The sequence below is a fragment of the Phragmites australis genome, chromosome 1 (assembly GCF_958298935.1).
Source record: "Phragmites australis chromosome 1, lpPhrAust1.1, whole genome shotgun sequence".
Taxonomy (NCBI): domain Eukaryota; kingdom Viridiplantae; phylum Streptophyta; class Magnoliopsida; order Poales; family Poaceae; genus Phragmites; species Phragmites australis.
This window is the reverse complement of record NC_084921.1, coordinates 53,466,530-53,486,991: the sequence shown is the minus strand read 5'-3', so window position 1 is coordinate 53,486,991 and position 20,462 is coordinate 53,466,530. Positions and strand designations below refer to the sequence as shown.

At 45.0% G+C, this 20,462-nt stretch overlaps 1 protein-coding gene across 1 annotated transcript; it reads left to right on the top strand.

Moving 5' to 3' along the window:
* The first annotated feature begins 6,473 nt into the window (after positions 1-6,473).
* On the top strand, positions 6,474-8,079 carry LOC133927511 (uncharacterized). The gene is made up of 2 exons (XM_062373992.1): positions 6,474-6,770; positions 6,876-8,079. Coding segments are annotated over exons 1-2 (1,101 nt in total). The 5' UTR covers positions 6,474-6,769; the 3' UTR covers positions 7,976-8,079.
* Positions 8,080-20,462: the final 12,383 nt, after the last annotated feature.

Sequence of the window (20,462 nt, the reverse complement as noted above, 5' to 3'; positions counted from 1 at the left end):
GACCATGACGATGCTCTGGATGGAAAGGGCTTCCACCACGACTACATCACAGGCGTCGGCTCCAGCCACAATGGCGCTCTGACCGGAGAGGGCCTGCATCACGCCGACGTCGCCGATGCGAGCTTAGACCACAATGGCGCTCTAATCGGAGAAAACGTTGCAGAGAATTTGGAGGTAAGCCACAACGATCTATAGTTGTCTTACTGATGCTAGAACATTCATGTTTATCAAAACTGAATGGTATATACATAGCTGACAGGAAAATGCACTCCCAGTTCGTCTGATGGTCACTTGTGGGATATTTTCTTTGATTCAATAAATTTATCACTAATTTATGTACTTAATGTATGTCTATAGGTGAACAATCAAAGTGCATCCTCAAAAAATGTACCAACAGTGGAAATGTGTTTTGCATCTGAAAAAGAGGCTCACAACTTCTATAATTCTTATGCTAAAAGGATTGGATTCAGCATCCGATGGTGCCATAGGAAACAAAGAGCAGATGGCACTATATCTTCAAGATATTTACTTTGCAGTAACGAAGGTAAGAAGGGTATTCATCTAACTCATGGAACAAAGAAAGAACAAGCTTCTTCAAGAACATATTGTGGGGCTCGTGTTCAGTTCTCCATCACCAGGGAAGGTATTTGGAAGATACAAAAAGTTATACTTGAACACAATCATTCTTTTGTAAGTTCGGATAAGGCGCATATGCTTAGGTCACAATGTCAAATGTCAACTGCTGATGAGCACATAATGAAGAAAATGCGGGCAGCAGGAATCAAGCAATCTGAAATATTCAGTTTCTTTGAACAGTGGTCTGGCGGAGCTGAAAATGTTAACTTCTTACAGATTGATTGCAACAATTACATTAGAAGTGAGTGCAAAAAGTACTTAGAGACCAATGATACACAAACACTATTGAAGTATTTAAGGGATAAACAAGCTCAAGACCCTTCATTTTTTTATGCTGTGCAAATAGATGAAGAGACTGGCCGGATATCCAATTTTTTCTGGGCTGATGGACAAGCTATCATGGATTACTCTTGCTTTGGGGATGCAGTTTCTTTCGATACGACATTTCAAACAAATAGGTTTGAAATGCCATTTGCTCCTCTGCTTGGAGTTAACCATCACAAACAGACTATTGTTTTCGGTGCAGCATTATTATATGATGAATCCGCTGAGTCATTTGTGTGGCTTATTATATCGTCGTCAACTACGGCGCCGGCGACTCCTCACAGGCCTCTTCCAACCGGAGCGCCGTGGTGATCGGAGGCCACGTCGGTCGCCGGACGCCGGACATGACATCAGGGAGCGCCGTCGTGGTCAACAAGGTTGTCGTGAAGGGCTGAAGGCTGTTTCTATTCGGCGCACCGTAGTGGTTGAGGCTTCTCTGGCCATGCGCGCCGTGGTCAAGCCCTGCAGGTTGAAGGAGCAGATCGGGGACGGAAGCCATAATTGTTTTCCGATTCCCATTGTATACCTGATGATTGCATATGGTAATAGGGAATGGATCGTTGGTTTAATGGGATCTCTTGATTAATGGGGGTGGTTAGTGGGATGAGTGCATTAAGGTTAGTGTTATCACGTGTCGTTGTGTGGAGAGGGTCCATCTTGATGGAGCTGTAGACCAGATCCCATAGGATTTTCTTCCGATCTGATGTAGTATCCGACTGCAACTCGTTGTAGCGCCCCTCGTTAAAGACTGTTCCTTATGCGAAGTCAAAGGATTTGATCCTCGATCGACAGAGACTCATGGTAGTAGTTACAAAAGTATATATGTGACTTTTACACTCGTAGCTCTATGTCCTTTCTAAAAAAAAACACTCATAGCTCTATCGCCTAGTGAAATCACAACCGCTCGACTGCTTGAATATAATGCAGGTTGTACAAATACGGAGTGTTGGTAGCTAAGTGAGAAGTCTTCGATCAAGAGAGAAAGAGTCAAAGACGGCGTAATACGATACGTGTTTACAGAGAGATGTGTAGCTTCATTCATATGTCTTATCAGTCATAGTGCTGATCTATTTATAACCTGTATTTAACCAATCTAGCCATAATTTACAGTATTACTCTCTAACTGTCACATTCTCGTTATATTCAGAGTATTTTGGTACCATTAAATACATTTATATATTTACAATTATACCCAAACCGCAACATGCGTTTCGACGGAAGCACGCCTTCACCCAAGCCCTCATAAGGCCAGTCGCAAATGGGCCTTCAGGGCACCTTCGACCAGTCTTGACGTTGCGCTCCGAGTCACCTTTCGGTCCCCGTTTGAAGGCCCATCAGTGACTTCTTCTACGCTGTTACTCGGCGTCACAGGTCGACCTTTGGTCTTCGTTGAAAGATCCATCATAAGCTTCGTCTGCGCTTCCTGAAACACAACTATATTATTCATCAATATACAACCACCAATAAAACTTCATCTCACCATACCCAAGGGGCGTGAGATTATTCTCCAACACAGAGGAAACAAGATCCAAAGACAAAGGGGCATGTACAGTCAGCATCCGGCAGTAGCAGTTACTGTAGTTGGCGCCATGGCTGAGTCTGATACAGGGTTAGAGTTCACTACCTCTGCTCGGCATCCTAGGAAGACACCTTTTAGGCAGCAGTAGAATGATTGATCGGTGGTTGGTTTATTGGGTTGGGTCGCCCAAGCTAGCCTCCATGGGGCGCCACCATGTGATCCGGCCGGCCGCGGGCTGATCGGCTGACCCTCCTCCTCGCTCTCCTCTCATCGCTCTCTGGTGCATTCATTCGCATCATATTCCGGCCGGCCGGCCGAGTACGCACTGCGCTACAGGCTCCCTTTCTCCCTCACTCCCTCTGTCAGATTGGGGTCGACGCTTCCCTGTTGCTTCCCCGTCTCGTTTGAAGGAGCAACGCAATCATGCAACGATTCCACTCCGAGCATAGCAGATACAGTACAGTACAGCGACATGGCTCCAAGAACCCAGCATGGCGTACGTATTATTGAAGCCTATGGTCTGCTCTTGACAAAGCATCAGTGAACTAATCAGGCGCCAGGCAGCCAAGTAACTGTAACCACCGTTGTACCATGCGGTAGGCACGGCTCACGTGGAGTGGATCTCCAGCAGGGAGCTGCCTGAAAGGTCAGCCGGGCATCATCTAGGCTGGCGGCAGTTCGCTGTAGCTAACAGTAACAGTACAGTAACCACACACTCCACACCACACAGCGATAACTAACACGCCGCGGTCACCATCAACTGCTGATCAGCCCAACCCCTGACAGTTCTGTTCTTGTTTAAGCTCGTTTTCACTACGTCTCTGCTCGGTTTGTTTTAACACACTGCAGTAGTCCCTGGATTTACTCAGGCTGGGTGTACCACACTGCAGTAGTCCCGATGTGAACAGAACCGAACAGAACAGTCACTTAACGGCATCTTTCTCACCGGGTACTTCACTTTACTTTGTTTGGTTAGTCGGATAAGATCTGGTAGAGATAACAGTAAAACTAAAGTAAAATAGAACTTCAAGGTCCTCAACGGCCTAAAAAAGAGATCAAACAATTCAGTTCTTTTAAAAAAAAAAAAGAGTGATCCAATAAAAATAAATATAATACATTATTACATTTTACCTTCTAATCATCATATCTATGTCATCTCATTTTCATATAACGACGAATAACGATCTCATTGGCAATTTTCTCCATTTCTTCTTTCTCTGCATAGCAGATAAGGGTATGCTATTGCGTAAATATGTTTTCACAATTATACATGTGCAGTCAGTCAGTCAGTGCAAATATGCTTCGACAGTATGTGTACCCAATTCAACATGTCTAGTTCAATTGCTCTAGAATGAAGAATGGAAAAGACTAGTCAACAACTATATAAATAATTCTCTGATTTACAATTTTACTCCAATTATCCAAAACCCCAATTTCAAACCCTAAGTCCCTAACCCTATAATATGGACAAACAGAAACTAAATGCCTGAGGTTCGGGACATGAAAATTGAGAGAAAAATAGAAAGAAGCATCAGTTTAGCACTTACTTTTTGCCTTGTGTGAATTTTCGGTGGATGAAATCAGACGACGGGTGATAGCCAGTGATTAGCAAAGACTTAACTTTGAAGTCTGTAGTTCCGTGGCAATTAGTGAGGGGCGAGGGCGGCAGCCAGCCATCCTCCTTGGTTCCGCCACTCCAGGCTCCGGCGACTGCAGATTCATTGTGAGGAATTGACAATTGAGGGCCACAAGCCACAGGGCATCAGTTCAAAGAGATGGCAATCAGGCAGAGACAAATGGAGGAACCGAGTCGAGCTAGAACGATCGATGCCTTGTTGCTCGCTGACGCACGCTTGACCTCGGCCTGTGCTGTGTGACCGGCTGGGCATCCTTGGCCAGTTGGGGTGTGAGCCGCAAGTTTGGGCCAAGCCACCGAGCGGGAGGGGGCAAGGGGTGCACGAGTTTGTGCCAAGGGGGTGCTAAAGGATTGAGACATCACCTAGAGTAGGTATGAATAGGCATTCCCGAAAAATTAAAATTTTACAACGGATTAATAGAATCAGGAACCTTCGGGTTCAATCCGAAACTTCCGGTCTTATTCGGACGTTCCGGGCTCAACCCAGATAATCCGGTCATAGTGAATAAATTCGAAAATGAACAACGCCTAGTCACTAGTTGATTTTAGATGTAATCACAGGTTATAAAATATGTAGTAAGTCATTTCTACAAGACACTTGCAACAACAAACACACAACCGCGTAGATCAGGGTAAATAGCCCAAAAGTCAACTATAACGCGAATTAGCACAAGAACACAAGAAAGTAAGTAACAATACAAGTAATTGTTTCCCAAAGTTCGGATCCAAGGATCATACGTCTTCGTTGAGGAGCTCACAAAGAGCCAGATATCTTTTAACCCTTTCCTCACCGAGAAACCACGAAGATCAAGCTCAGCGTTACTCAGTGTCATCTTTCCTTGTGAAGGCGAGGAGATGCCTTTATAAACTTTCCACAGCATTCTACAAGCTTGGGTGTTCAGAGGGTGACGCCTAGCCGTCTAGGAGGATGAACTTCCAAAAGTAACAAATGTGATGCCGGTGCGGCTTGATGATGTCTTCAAGCACTCAAAGATGAGAATGTTGTTCACTAGCACATAATCTCAAACCCTCACAAAAACTCCCAAAATCTATCAAGAATTTTAAGCAAAGAGAGTGGGAGAGCTCTAAATGTCCTTTAAAAGCTTTTTAGCACCCACTGGGTGAAGGGGTGAGGGGATATTTATATCCAACCTAAAAAAAACTAGTCATTACTGTGCTCTTTAGCCCAATACAAAAATTCCATATTAATCCGCAACTTCCGGATTGTCACGAGATAGCTACCCTCGAACCCTGCTAAAGTAATAGAATTCGAAGGTTCCAGAATTATCCAAAACTTCTGGGTTCAAAAAATTAATACAACCCCAAAGCCCCAACCGGAAATAATTCGGAGCTTTCGGAGGTTCCACAATTATTCAAAACTTCTAGATCTAGAAAGAAAAACTCATCCCAAGACCCCTATCCGAGAGTCTGTCGAACTTCCAGAATAGCTTAGAACTTCTGAGTTTAGTCATTACAATAGAGTTTTCCGGTGTTCATAGTGTGTTTTGTGTCTCTCACAAATAGGATAAAATAAAATACTCTAAGCACTAAGATATCTTTAAATCTATCTAAACACATCCATCTTAATAGTACAACATGTCTATACTCAAATTCAAAAATAAAAGTTAACTTTAAGTCTATTGAGTATCCACAAGTCGTTTCTCTTTTTTTTAGGACTCTAGCGTCATTTAACATTTCATGAGACTAATACATATTCATAAACTTATTAAATATCATTATCCCCTTAATTACTTGTCACCAATTATCTAAACCCAAATATGAGACCTAAGTGCACTTTTAGGTGCGCTAGGGGTGAACCGAGCCGAGCGAGAACTGATCTTTAATTTTGGGGTGGGTGCATCCGCACCTCCTCGAGTCCATTTTGCTTCGCATCTGCGCAGAGGTACATTGTATAAATATGCTAAGGAGAAGCAGACTGAACGAAATCATATTTGTTGAAAAAAAGAGTGATTGCTTGACTGTATATGTCTTAACTGATTGAGTTGGGTTTTTGTTTATATGAGTAAATCTAATGCCATATAAGTGGACGTAAAAGTTGAGATTATAATTAATTAATTGTACAAAGATGATTTTATGATACTGACAAATAAACTCATCTATATGAGCGGATATAAAACTTTTATCTGTCAGACTAGACTGCGGAGTAAAACTTAAATAGAATTTCACTTCGAACCAAGATAAAACAATAGATACATACCATCAATCAAGCTTTCTTTAGATTATACATATCCGTTAGGTTGAGATAGAGTAGATAAAAAACCACCCTTTATTTCACTTTGAGAATTGAGAGAGAAAATGGGGAGGGGGAGGTTTTTATTCGCGCGGCAAGCAAACGTGGTGGTGGGGGGGGGGGGGGGCGTCACCAGACAAAGATTTCAGAGCGCATATGCAATTCTGCGTTTCGCGACAGGCGAGGTGGAAAGCACAGCAGCAGCTGCAGCCGCCACACCACCTCTCCCACTCCCTCTTCACCTTGATGTGATTGATAAATATGCGTCAAGTCGCCGCCCACTCCTCTCTTCTCTCTCCCCCTTCGCTCGCCACTCTCTTGCTTTCTCCGCTCCGCTCTGCTCACTGTGCAATATGCCCCTGTCCATGGCATCCTGCTGAGCTCATCGAGCCCCGCTTCAACGAGTGAGCTCCTCCGCCGCCTCGAGTGGCACCCTGTCCAAGGCCCAGGTCCAAGTCCCTTCCACTTGTGGTAAGCTGGTGTCCGCTTGTGACGTTGCATTGTTGCAGTGGCAATGGCGGACGTCGTGGAGGCGCCTCCTACTCCGGAGTACGGCGGCGGCGAATCCGGGAGGTCCTCGCCGTCCCCGGCCGCGTCGCCGGAGTTCGAGTTCTGGATGGTGGGCAAGAACCCGTCCTCGTTCCCGTCCCCGGCTCTGCTCACGGCCGACGAGCTCTTCTCCGGCGGCGTCGTGCTCCCGCTCCACACCGTCCAGGTGTCTCCTCTTGACGGCGACTGCGAGGGTGAGCACGGCGCCGACGTGAATGACTCAGACTCCGCTGCCCTTGCGCTGCCCGAAGCACAAGGGGAGGCCACGCAGCCGCTTGCGGAGTCCGGCATCGCGCCGACGCCGGACCTCCCGGCGGTGACGTTCAAGTGGAAGGACATCTTCAAGGCGGGAGGCGGCGGCGAGCCCAAGGACCGCAAGAAGGTGGAGCGGCGTGTGAGCAGCGTCAGCGGGAACGCCGAGCTGATTAACATCAACATATGGCCATTCTCCAGGAGCCGCTCCGCCGGCGCAGCTGGCTCCTTCAGCAGGGCCAAGCCAAATCCAAATCCCATTGCCAACGGCCACGCCAATGCCAGCATTGCCAACGGCCACGCCAATGCCAGCATCGTCACCGCTCCGGCTGCACCCGCACCAGCCGGTCGCAAGGTGAGCAGCGCTCCGTGCTCCCGTAGCAACTCCCGCGGTGAGTCCTCCGGACCTGGTCCGGTCATTCCCGCCGCCGCTGCAGCAGCAGATGCGGCGGTGGCCCAGGCGGGGCCGTTGCCCGCCACCACCTCCATGTTGAGGAGGTGGGTGCCCGGACAGGGCCGTAATAATACAGGCCCCGGCGCCACCGGCATCCGCCTCGGCCGCGCCAACCCCGTCTGGCAGCTCAGGCGCAACAAGCTGCAGCAAGCCGCCGCCGAGCAGAAGCAGGCCGGTTCGAAGAAGAAGGCCGTCCCCGCCGCCGCGACCAGCGACGAGGAGGCTGCACCGAACGTGAGCGCTCCGACGGCCGGCTGCCGGAACAATGCGGGGTGCCCGGATGGCAGCGAGGAAGGGAACCCGCCGCAGGGGCTGTTCGGCCTCCGGACCTACTTCTCCAAGAAGGTGTACTGATCACCACCAAACCACGCGGCATTGTACATACAAATTCGAGCTTTAGGCTCGTTCTTCCACATCTTTACTACCCCTTCTTTTTCTTTTTCTCCTTCCTCTGTTCTTTTTCTTTTTCTCCTTCCTCTGTTCTATTTCTAGTAGCTTCTTCTCTGCACTGTATTAGAACCTCTGCAAAGCTCAAGTGCTCAACTCAAAGCAGCCAGCTCCAGCTATGCTGGTCATGCCATGTACTACGGTAACATGCATGCATCCATGTTGTGTGTGACAGTGTAAGTTGCAACTCTCGGCCGCCCATTGCTAGGTGAAACATGAGGTAATGGGTCGGTGACTTTGCTCAGTGACGAGACGAGACGAGATGCCAAATGATTTGGTGCAGAAGGCTGTGAAAAGTCAGGGAGGCAGGGCGGGCGGGCGGGCGGGCGCGTCGGGTGGCTCGTGCAACGTTTGCCCGGTAGAGCGCTCGATGAGAGACGATGCCTGCGGCCACTCGCTATGCAACAAGCAGGGCATATGCGTTGGCCAGGGGGCGAGGGCGCGCGCGCACGCACGCCTGCCTGCCGCGCGCATCGAGCGCACATGCACGCGCTCGGTCTTCTTGGGACCCCGCTCGCATTCGCAGCTGCCGGGCCCCTGCATTGCATTACTATTATACAGCGGTCCCCGTGCCGTGCCCATGCTGCTGTTACTCGGTTCGTTCGTCGGCAGCATTCGCTAGCCGCGGCGGCTGGCCTGGACCCTGGGTCCCTGCCTGCCCTCCCTCCCTCCCTCCCGTCTGCAGCACGATTTGCAGCCGTCTGACCTGCCCGTGATGGGATCGAACTGTAAGACCATCGACGTCATATTCTCATGATTTCGTTATCTTCTTAATTCATTTCTCTCTGTTTCTATTCTCTTTATTTTTCTTTATCTCTAGCAGCTTCTCTTTAAAAAAATCACGAAAAGAAAACTTCAACATAAAAAAAATGATCTTTGTAAAGAGAACTATAAAAGAAAACCGTTAGAGCACGAAGGGAATGGAAATTCTTACGCAAAGAGAACGCGACTCACAAATAGAAACCGTTGAAGATGGCCTAAAACCATCTACAATGTTTTTTTCGTGAGGCTTGTTACTTTTGTGAAGGGGTTTTCGTTCCTTCAGCATTACAACGATTTTTTTCATCGTTCCTTTCATGAAACAATTCTCTCTATCATTCACTCTCTCCAGAATTCTCTCTTCTTTAACTTTATAAATCTCTTTGAATGAAAGTTGTTGAAGATGATGAAAAATAAAAAAAATATGAGAACGGTGAGGTGAGGACCATCAAAAAGTGAATAAAATGAAAGGAATATAATTAAAGATGGTCTAACCAATGGGTAAAATTAAAGAAACTGTAGCCGGTAATAACAGTAGTGTTTGGTTGGAGAGCGATGTCAGATAGAATAATTCTATTCATATATTTGAGGATATGATGATTTTATTCATATATAAATATTTGTTTGGTGAGTGAGATAAAACGTATCTATTTTATTACCTTGGGATCACCGTCAGTGTTACCTTCGAAGTAGAATATTTACGTTCTATCGTTTTTCTAACGGCTCCATCTCAAAATATTTAAAAATATTCTCTGATTTCAAACCATCTCGCTATTCTCTGTTCCAACAGTTTAAAAATGAGATAGATCCAATTCGCTCAATCCGTCCAAAAAAAGAAACACTACCAACGTTAATTATCTAATCGTCGTTGCAGCAGAATTAGACGGGCAGTACGGGTGCGTGAGCCGTTGGATTCGACCCCAGCTCGGGTCGCAGCCAAGTGGGCCGGCAGCGGCTGACCCCGGAGGCTGGATGAGGAGCTAATTTATTATGCAGCGTTGGTGGTTGCTCACGACGCATAAACCGCATCCTTTTGCTTTTTCTTTGGGACAAAAAGTACAACCGGCTGGGCCTGGGCGAGCGAATCAATCAGCTTTGACGGGTCATGGCCTCATGGGTCTTGAGATTCGGGACGGCGCCCAGGGCAGGACAGGTTCGTCAGACAGACAAGCACTTAACCGGGCGGCGACGCCCGATCGAGCGAAGAAGAGGGCGAGAGATCTCGAGCAGCCTTCTACCGGTTCCTCTGCATCCGTCACTGCTGAAAGCTAAGCTCCCGTGGCCCGGGTGGTGGCATCGCACTTAAGGCTCGCGTAAGAGCTGGTGGTTGCGGTTGCCGACGGGGGAGGGCAGTGGTGGTGCCGTTGTGGTGGCGGGGGAGGTGGTGGCAGGGCAGCGCGCACATGCCATGTTGGGGACGGACGATTCCGTCGGGTGGCCACGGCAGCCTCACGGCCTGTGATTGGATGAACGGATTCAGTTAGTGTGATTGGTTGCCGTATCCGATCTTAACTTTACGGATACATATAATCGTAAGCATGTTTGATTGATCCTATATACTGTTTTAGTCTTATTCGATGGTTGTAAATACACGTCTATAAATTGGTTCGAGAGAGAAGCTAGAATGAACTGATTCAGGTAGGAGGTGATTGGTTTGCCCGTATGTAGGGATCTTGCTCCGTATATATCTATAATAGTAGAGAGAAACGTGTTTGATTGCTTGCATGTATTGTTATAGTTTGATTCGACGGATACAAATATATAACAGTAGCTTGGCTAAGCAGATGCAGGCTGTTGCATCCGCTTATTCAGACGGACCTACTTATTAGTGTTATAAAATTATCTTCGTGCGAACAATCAATCAGAATCTCAGCTTTTGCATCTACTAATGCAGCATCAGATTCAATCGACTAAACAAAACTCAGCTTAACCTATTCAAACAGATACAACCAACCAAACACTCTTTTTTTTAATACTCTTACATCTGCTCAGTCTGCTTTCGCTCAGTCTATATATACGATTCATACGGGTAACCGAACATGCAAATAAACAATCATACTCTTAGAAGGTGATTGGTTCCCTGAATGAGCCACAACCTGCATGAGCAGATATGTATAATCTCAGTAAAAAACGCATTTGTTTATCTGTATCTACTGTTTTTGTCTGCATCCACTCATGCAAATGCATGGCCTCAGTCTTACTAATGAGTGAAACTCAATTTGAGTTTCACACCTCATACTGTATAAGCAGATGCAGGCTCTGCATCCGCATATACAGACAAGTTTACTTATCAATATCACAAAAACATCTTCACACGAGTAACCAATCACAACCTCAACTCTTACATCCACTGATATGATATCAGATTCAGTCAACTAAATAGAAAATCAGAACATTGCATTCGCTTATACGCCTCAGATATAACCAACAAAATATTCTCCTATTCAACACCTATTACTCCACTCAACCAAACACATCCTTAACCGTTTGAAGAGATGCACCTGTCTCCATAGGTTGCATTTATCGTCGAAACTAAACTTTGTATATAGTAGATGCAGATCGTTTGTAAACGTTAGTTCATACATCTACGCAATCTTCTCGGTAAGGCGACGTGACTTGTTGATCAGCTAGCTTACCGAGCGAGACATGCATGCGTTTTCACACTAACATGAATGACTACAGGAGCGCATGGATTTGAACAAGTTGGATCTCGACGGCATCGCCGCTGGTCCTCCCTGCACGATGCTCACGGTTGGCTGCGCTCGCTGAGCGCAGTATCGTGCCGGCCGATGCGGGAACAGCAGCAGCAGGTCCTCCGTCCTCGGCCTGCAAAGTCTTCCCGCCACCGCCCGTGACTGTTGTGTCCTTTCCTCATTTCATTGACGTGCTCCCGTCTCTCTCAAATCTGAACCCTCATGCGACTGCGAGATTTGCTTTGATGGCGAAGCAGCACTGCAGGCGTGCAGCAGCAGCCGGCCATCGCTGATGCGAGCGACTGTAGAGATCGAGCTGCAGCGCACAGCAGCTGGAGTATCTATCTAGCTACCCGTACGTGCGCCGCAGCCTGGCAGAGAGCAGCGACTGTAGTTGTGGTGTAGCGTGCATAGGCAGTACTGTATATCAAATATGGCGGCGTTCGAGTGGTGGATGGATGGATCTCTGTGGCGACTAAACGTGTCCCGTTCTGACAGATCCATGTTGTTTTGTTGATTTCTTACCCTAAATGTTGCGCATGGTAGCTCGGTACTTAGGTCATAGATCCGGTAGGTATTTGAGGTTAAACCACAAGATTATGTATAAAAACATTTAATTTCCTGAAGAGCTCTTGGCCAGTTGCATCCGGAGCTCTAAGAAACTTGAAGCTACACAGACAACAAATCGAGTTCAGACGGAGAAGAAAGCTCAAAAAGAGTTGAGGTCGAGTTGACTTTTTTTGTTTTGTTTTGAGAGGAAGAGTTGAGAGTGAATGGCCCAATGGTACGCCTCGTTCGGCCTCCAAATGCTGCACCGCGTCAACGGATGAAAACAATCCAGCCCACAAACGCACACAACCCATGAGCAAAAAAGATGGGCCCAAAGAAATCGGCACAACGAGACGTCCTTCTCTAGAAACCTTCTCCTTCCTCCCCGAACGAGGCGACAACCAAACTTCTAAGTTTCCAACGCTACGGCCTAGCGATTTCCCTTCCGGACGCGACGATGGCTCCCGCCCCCTCCACCCCACTGCCACCAGGGTACGAGGCGCGCCGCCACGCCCATCTCGATTTCCCCGTCCATCTCAGGAGATTCCCATGGCGTCCTCGGCCGCCGCAGCTGCCGAGGATGAAATATTGTACCTATAGATTGATCTGATACTCTGAGCAACAAAACTTTGGCTTTTCTTCCCTCTTTGAAGCTTGGTAATTTTTTGTCCCATTGAGTTTTTATTCTTTCCTTTGTTTCCCATCAACTTGACAGAAACTTCGTATGCACTCCATTCTTACAGAATCCTTCCTTTCTAACTAGAATCTACCATCGAGAAAGGCATTGCGGCATTGGGAAACACGAACAAGAGACTGCAGCCTATTTATGGAGAGGAAACACTTATGCATGACAAGAAAAGGAAACAAAGGACTGCAATGGGCTTTTTCTCTGCAATGGGCTTTGAACTTCCTCCCACCACAGATGACATTAGTTCTTCTCCACATCTACATGCCATCCGCCACGATCGCGCAGGGTAAGAAATTTACTGTCGGTTTGAACCTAGTTTGTCAGATGGCATATTGCATGTCCTTGATTCTTTCATGAAGCACAAGTAGTCATGCTGCTTATGGACAGGACTGTCATTTAGCTGGATCCTAAAATAAATTTTGCTGGACATTCTTTACCTCTTACATTCTATAGCCATTTATTTTTAGTGGCGCTCCTGTGCATAAAAGTGTGTTAAGAGAAGATTTTGTTCTCGAGTACAGGAAAAATATAGGTGCACCATTCCTTAAAACGGCTATAACAAAGAGGCGCATCATAAAAAAATATATGTGTTTATACATGTATCTTTTTTTATCTCAAAAAGGCTTAGAAGACACTCGATATAATCTCTGAAGTTTTTGATTGAAAATGAACATTATCTAATTTGTTTGAAAATTTTAGAGACATAGTGCTATATCTAAAAGTCAGTATTACGTAAATATTTTATCAATTTGAGTTACCAAACTCGTGATAAAAATCTTTGAAATTGCAGCTTTCAACTTTATGCTTTGAAGTTGCAGCTTTCAACTTTATGGTCTTATATGTGGTTTTTTCATTCAAGTACCATTGTCGATTCATTAGATCATTGTAGTGATAGTATTCTTGTTGGGTTTTTTTGTCGAATTGGCTATTATTACTGGTTGTTGGTAAAAATGGGCAGCCATTTATTTCCGAATCGACAGTAAAAAGAAAGCACGGGAGCTAAAAACAAGTATGCTCTTCTGTAGTAGAGTCAAAGAGCATAGGATCACCACACTCGTCATGGGAGCTAAAAACAAGTATGTTACTACTTAGTACTAAAAAAAACATCTGCAACTTACTAGTGAGTAATATGGCATTTAACCCCTGTTGTTTCATTCTTTGATTGATTTTATGTGACCTCCGGACCTTGATACAAAAGATACCACCGGTCGATGAGCAAGACAGCAGTCGCTTTGAAGAAACAAGCTGATCCTTCATGCAACATTATGTACCTCCATGAAGGGCTCTCGTTTCAAGCAGGTACTCTCTTCATTCAAATATATTTGATGTTTTAGACATGACCCAATCTTTAATATATAGCTTTATCCACACTATTTCACTAAAATATATTTATAAAATCTAATAAATTTAAGAGTATTTTTTAACAAAAATCTACACATATGATTTTCATGTTTCAAACTAAATATTTTAAAAGTTACTGACGATCAAAGTTTCAAAAAGTTTGATAGAATCTTATCCATAATATAAGTATTTGTTTTTTTATAAAGGAAGTTATATTATCTCTTGTCATCATAACAAGCATATATAATTGCATAAGAGTTCGCTTCTGGTCTCTATGGCCAAAATAGACACAACCCTAAAGACAAAAAGAAAAGAAAAAAAACAGATTCCTAGTCTAAAAGAGGATACTCGAAACATTCAACATTATGGTGATGGACTGTCAGACCCAACCAAATTATACTCGATCTTATCGATAATTAAGTCGATTAAAATGGAAGTAATCACGACAGTCCTGATATATGCTCAACAAAGCTCAAGATCACAGCATATACTATTTATAACATAGTTTTATCATAAAATATGAACAAGGATAATAGTTTTAACATTTATTACAGACATTGTTCCGAGTTCTAGTTTGTACTTAGGTCAGAGGTTTCATAACGCAGTGGAAAGATAAACAAAAGATCAGTGGCACCATTGTCCATAAGGCACCACTGGAAGTAGCTCAGAATTCAATCTCTAGTCCTGGCCATCTCCAGCATTAGCAGGATAAAAATACTTATATACGAGTTCATCATTACCTGCATCAACTTAAGGGCAACACCCTGGGTACGAAGGTACGCGCAAGACTTACACAATATGAGTATTTATATTCTTGACTCTAAGGATAATGCATTGAGTTGAATAGCAAGGCATAACCACAAAGTTAAGTTGACTCAGCGAAAAACAATTTAACTAATGTAATGACGTGAACTGCTAACATAAACTGACAAAAAACATAATCTTCAATAAAGTAAACTTGCCTAACTCAACTTAGTACCAGCACACGCTTCTCCCGAAAGCCCACATACTTTCCATTTCTTTTTCCCAAACTGAATCGAAACTCTACGATTGATGCGGATGAAACTCAAGCATGCTCATGACCAAGAGCACGGCAATTCGAATTGATCTTATACCTTGCAGGGGTACATCTTTACCCACATGACTCGGATCATCCTCTTGGCCCCCGAGACAATCTTTCTCATACCCAGAACTACCCACTTGCATTTGGCCCTATGGCACTGAGGTTACCGCGAGCGTGTCCTGGACACCTCTGGCTCCCTACCACCTTGCATCTCCTCATACTTTTTCTACGTGTCATAGGGACGCAAGACAAGTGTCAGCATAGCATCCGATAATCGGCTTATCTTACCATTAAATCGACATCTGGAAGTATGAAAAGTGCTCACACGAGCGGCGTGCACAAACGGGCGGCAGAGGCACAGACACCGTGGACTACCGCGTCGGCGATGGGTGGAAGAGAAAAGGACACGCGCAAAAGCTCTACAAGGGTACGGTGGAGCTCACCAAGCGCTCGAATCGGAGAAAAGCGCGGTGGAGCAACGGTGCAACGTCGAGGTGGCGGAAACTTGGCCAAAGTTGAGGAAGATGGCGCGACCGAGCTCGATTCGCGTGGGAAAAGCCGGGAGAAGTGTCAGAGAAGGGATCAGTGAGGCTCCTCGAGCTTCTTGGCGACTGGGAGGTCTCAACGATGGTAGGGCTCCGGCAGATTTGAGCGGCGGTGCATGGTGTGTGCATGCAGCTCTGCTACGTGGAGTCCAGCTGAGAGAGAGAGAGAGAGAGAGAGAGAGAGAGAGAGAGAGAGAGAGAGAGCAACGAGAGAGAAAGAGAGACTGCGAGGGAGAGATATAGGCGGCAGTCGATGCCTCTGGAGGCCTCGGTGTTGTGGCTTAGTTTCTCGGCGATGTGGCCTGCCTCACCGGTCAACAAAACCGATGACCGCCTCTCTCGAGGCTGATAGGCTGAGTGAGAGAAGGGGATGACCGGTGGTGCATGTGAACAATACCAACCGAAAGAAATATCCTCTCCACTTCTCTAATTCGAAAGAAAACCTTCCCAATCTCCAAAATTTGTGGAACAAATTTTGTGTGAATCTATAATTCGATTGCAACCCATTTTAACTGGATTGATTTGAAAGGCCTGAGACAAATTTGAAATACAATTCTCCAAAGTTGCACAATTTTTAAGCCTCCAATTTAATTACTAAAAATTGGGGAAAATCACTAATATTCTTCACATGTCATGGTATAATTTCTAAAATTGTTCCCAACCCTCTGTTTCATAGCAATTTTGTGAGCTCCTTCACATAGCACCAATTATTATTAAAATTAACCTTTTTGTTAAATCTTTAATTGCATTAATTTCAGGCTCAAAACCTTAATTAAGTTGCTAGTGATGCTCATGAGTACTTAATGACATGCTTAAGTATTTTGGACTATCACAAAACTCCCCCCTTAAAAGAATCTAGTCCCAAGATTCGGGTGAGGTTCGTAAAGAGAGCAAGGAGCTTTGGAGTTTCATGAATGGAACAATAAAGGTATCGAAAAGATGACACGACTCCTAGGTTTCTTAGTGCCATATTCACCTACACAAGTTAATCCTTCAACAAGGATTCTACAAGATAACGTAGGTGTGGTGTGAGTGCTAGTGTTGTCATCACCTTTTCTCATCTCAGTTCACTGACATGATAAAGTAACCACTTCTACTCATATTCATGAGAGAAAAAGGTAAGGGTGGTCTCCTTGGTTTCTTTGATGGTGATTGCGTGCATATCTAAGAAAAGTAGGAATACAAGATTCCTACAAAAGCAAGGGTGGTGTGGGTGGGATGATAGAACTTCCACTTCTCAAAAGTGAACTCATATCAACTATAAGCAAGGATTTTTATGACGTCTACATTACTATAGCATCATTTATATATTGGAGAAAAGCTCAGGAAAATCAGTGCAAAGCTGATCTTCACGTTGTTACACTGCTTCATCTTCAGAATGATTGTTCCATTTAACCCTGAGAAACTTAACCGAACGACGTATTGTCTTTCGTTCAGCTTCATCGAGGATGCAAATTGAATGCTCACAATAAGAAAGGTGAGGTTGGAGATCCTAACTATCCAGTTCCACGACTTGGTTGGAACTCGAAGACATTTCCTTAATTGAGAGACGCGGAAGATGTTGTGAATGTCGAAGAGGGATTGAGGCATCTTCAACTGATAGGCCACTGCTCCATGCGTAGCAATGACTTGGAAAGGACCAACATATCGAGATGCTAACTTTCCCTTGACTTGGAAACGTTGGGTCCCTTTGCGAGGAGCAACCTTGAGGTAGACATAGTCTCCCAAATTGAAAAAGAGTTCATACCGACGATGATCGGCATAGCTCTTTTGATGAGATTGCGTCTTAATCAAATGCTCGTGTATCATCTTGACTTGTTCTTCCACTTACCTGACTAGGTCCGGACCAAGGAATGGTCTTTCTCCGGACTCATACCAATGGAGGGGAGTCCTACAACTCTTTCCATAAAGTGCTTCAAAAGGTGACATCTTGATGCTTGACTGATAATATTGTTGTACGAGAACTTCACAAAGGGCAGGCAAACCTCCCATTTCTTTCCATATGTGAGAGCATAAGCTCGCAACATGTCTTCAAGTATCTAATTTACCCTCTCGGTTTGGCTATTGGTTTGGGGATGGTAGACGGTCTATGGAAAACATCGATACCCATGGCTTCATGGAGACTCCTCAAAAATTGAGAGGTAAACTATGAGCCTCGGTCAGATATGATCTTCTTTGGGACACAATGAAGGCAAACAATCTGAGTGAGATACAAATTCGCATATTCTTTTGCACTATAGCGAGTCTTGACGGGAAGAAAGTGCGCAGATTTGGTGAAGCGATCAACGATGACTCAAATAGAATCGTACCCTTGAGAGGTCTTTGGTAACCCGACAATAAATCAATACCAATCTCTTCCTATTTCCAAGAGAGAATCAATAACGTTTGAAGGGTACCAGCTGGTTTGAGATGACTGTCTTTCACTCTTTGGCAAATGTCACACTCAGCCACATACCGAGCAATCTCCCACTTCATGCGAGTCCACCAAAACCTTTGCTTGAGATCTTGATACATTTTCGTGCTTCCGGGGTGAATGGAGAGCAACGAACTATGAGCTTAATTCAAGATCTTCTTTCTCGATTCATGGACCTTATGAACCACTAGCCGCTTTCTGAACCACAAAACACCTTGATCATCTTCGGAGAAGCAACTAGTCTTGTCCTCCTTCATTTTGTCCCGAATCTGGTCCATACCCTTATCAGTCTTTTGGGCTTCTTTGATTTGATCTAGAAGGGTGGTCTTTATCTCAAGGTTGGTAAGGAATCCTTCTTTGACTATTTCTAGACCAAGTCCTCAAAATTTGTCGCACAGGGTGGTGACTCTGGGTTGGACCATAAGGCAATTGCATTGGGACTTTCGGCTCAAAGCATCAGCAACAACATTAGCCTTGCTAGGATGATAATGAACCTCTAACTCATAGTCCTTGATTAATTCAAGCCATCTTCATTGTCTCATATTGAGATCAGCTTGAGTGAAGATGTACTTGAGGTTTTTGTGATCGGTATAGATGTTGCAATGATTCCCAAGAAGATAATGACGCCAAATCTTTTGGGCGTGCACAACGACCGCAAACTCTAAGTCATGAGTAGGATAGCTTTCCTCATAACGTTTCAATTGACGAGAGGCATAAGCAACAACTCGACCTTCTTGCATCAAGACGCACCCGAGTCCAATGCTAGTTTTATCGCAATAGACATCAAAGCTCTTCTGCATGTCCAGTTGAGCTAGAATAGGTGTGGTGGTGAGAAGAGTTTTCAAGGTTTGGAAAGCTTGATCACAAACCTCAGACCACTTGAAAACTACGACCATCTTCACTAATTCAGTCATAGGTTTTGCAATCTTGGATAAGTTTTTGATGAATCGACGGTAATAACCTTTAAGTCCAAGGAAACTCCGGATGTCGGTGACATTCTTAGGCTGCACCTAATTCAACACCTCTTGTACTTTACTTGGGTCAACTACGACGCCATTTTCGGAAAGCACATGACCCAGAAAGGAGACTTTCTTCATCCAAAACTGACACTTGCTGAATTTGGCATAAAGACAATGCTTCTGAAGTCTCTCAAGAACAATCCACACATATCCGACATGTTCATCATCGGTCTTAGAGTAAATGAGGATGTCATCAATAAAGATCATGATAAAGGTGTCGAGCTCCTCTATAAAGACCGTGTTCATCAGGTACATGAAGTAGACCAGCGCATTAGTTAGGTCGAAGGACATGACGGTATACTCGTAAAGCCCATAACGAGTAGACAAAGCCGTCTTCGGAATATCCTCCATTCGGATTTTGATTTGATGATAGCCCAACCTTAAATCCATCTTGGAAAAGAAATGGGCGCCAGAGAGTTGGTCGAACAAGATATCAATTTGAGGAAGATGATACTTGTTTTTGACAGTGACCTCATTTAACGGACGATAATCAACACACATCTGCAAACTTTGGTCCTTCTTCTTGACGAAGAGAGCCGAACATCCCCAGGGTAAGGAGCTCGGACGAATAAAGCCTTTCTTAAGTAACTCCTTGAGTTGCTTCTTTAGTTACATCAACTCATTTGGATAGGATCTTTTAGATACTGGGGCCGTCCTGGGCACTAGATCAATAGCAAACTCAACTTCTCGGTTGGGTGGTATTCCTGGAAATTCTTCTGGAAATACATCTGGGTACTCACATACCATGAGAACTACATAGATCTTTGTAGTCATGGCCCCCTCCAAGGTATAAAGATGGGAACCACCCTTATCAAGGTTGAGGGAAATTCGAACATCGGACGAATCCTTCAGTGTGATAACTCTTTGGGCACAATCGAAGAGATCCCTATTCTTGGTTATCCAATTCATCTCTAATATGATATATATCCCCCTAGTGTCGATCATGATTAAGCTCGCGAGAAAGGTGACCTCATCGAGCAGAATCTTTGCCATTGGAATAACTTGGTTAGCGTTTAGCTTGGCTCCTGGTGTTTTTACGCGGAAGGACGTGAGCAATATTTGGGTGGCAAGATTATGATGCATAACATAATCTTTCTTGATAAAAGAATGAGATGCACTGGAATCAAAAGTACGGTTGCGGGATGAGAGTTCATGAGCAACGTGCCCACAAGAACGTTGCCATCTTCTTGAGCTTTTTCGGCGGTGATGTGATTAACCCGACCGCTCTTCAGGGCCTGAGTGTTCTCAGGTGCTTGGCATGGTGGCTGTGCTAGAGGTGGCGTTGGCTGCCTCGGGGCATTCACCATACCGTCTTGTTTGGGAA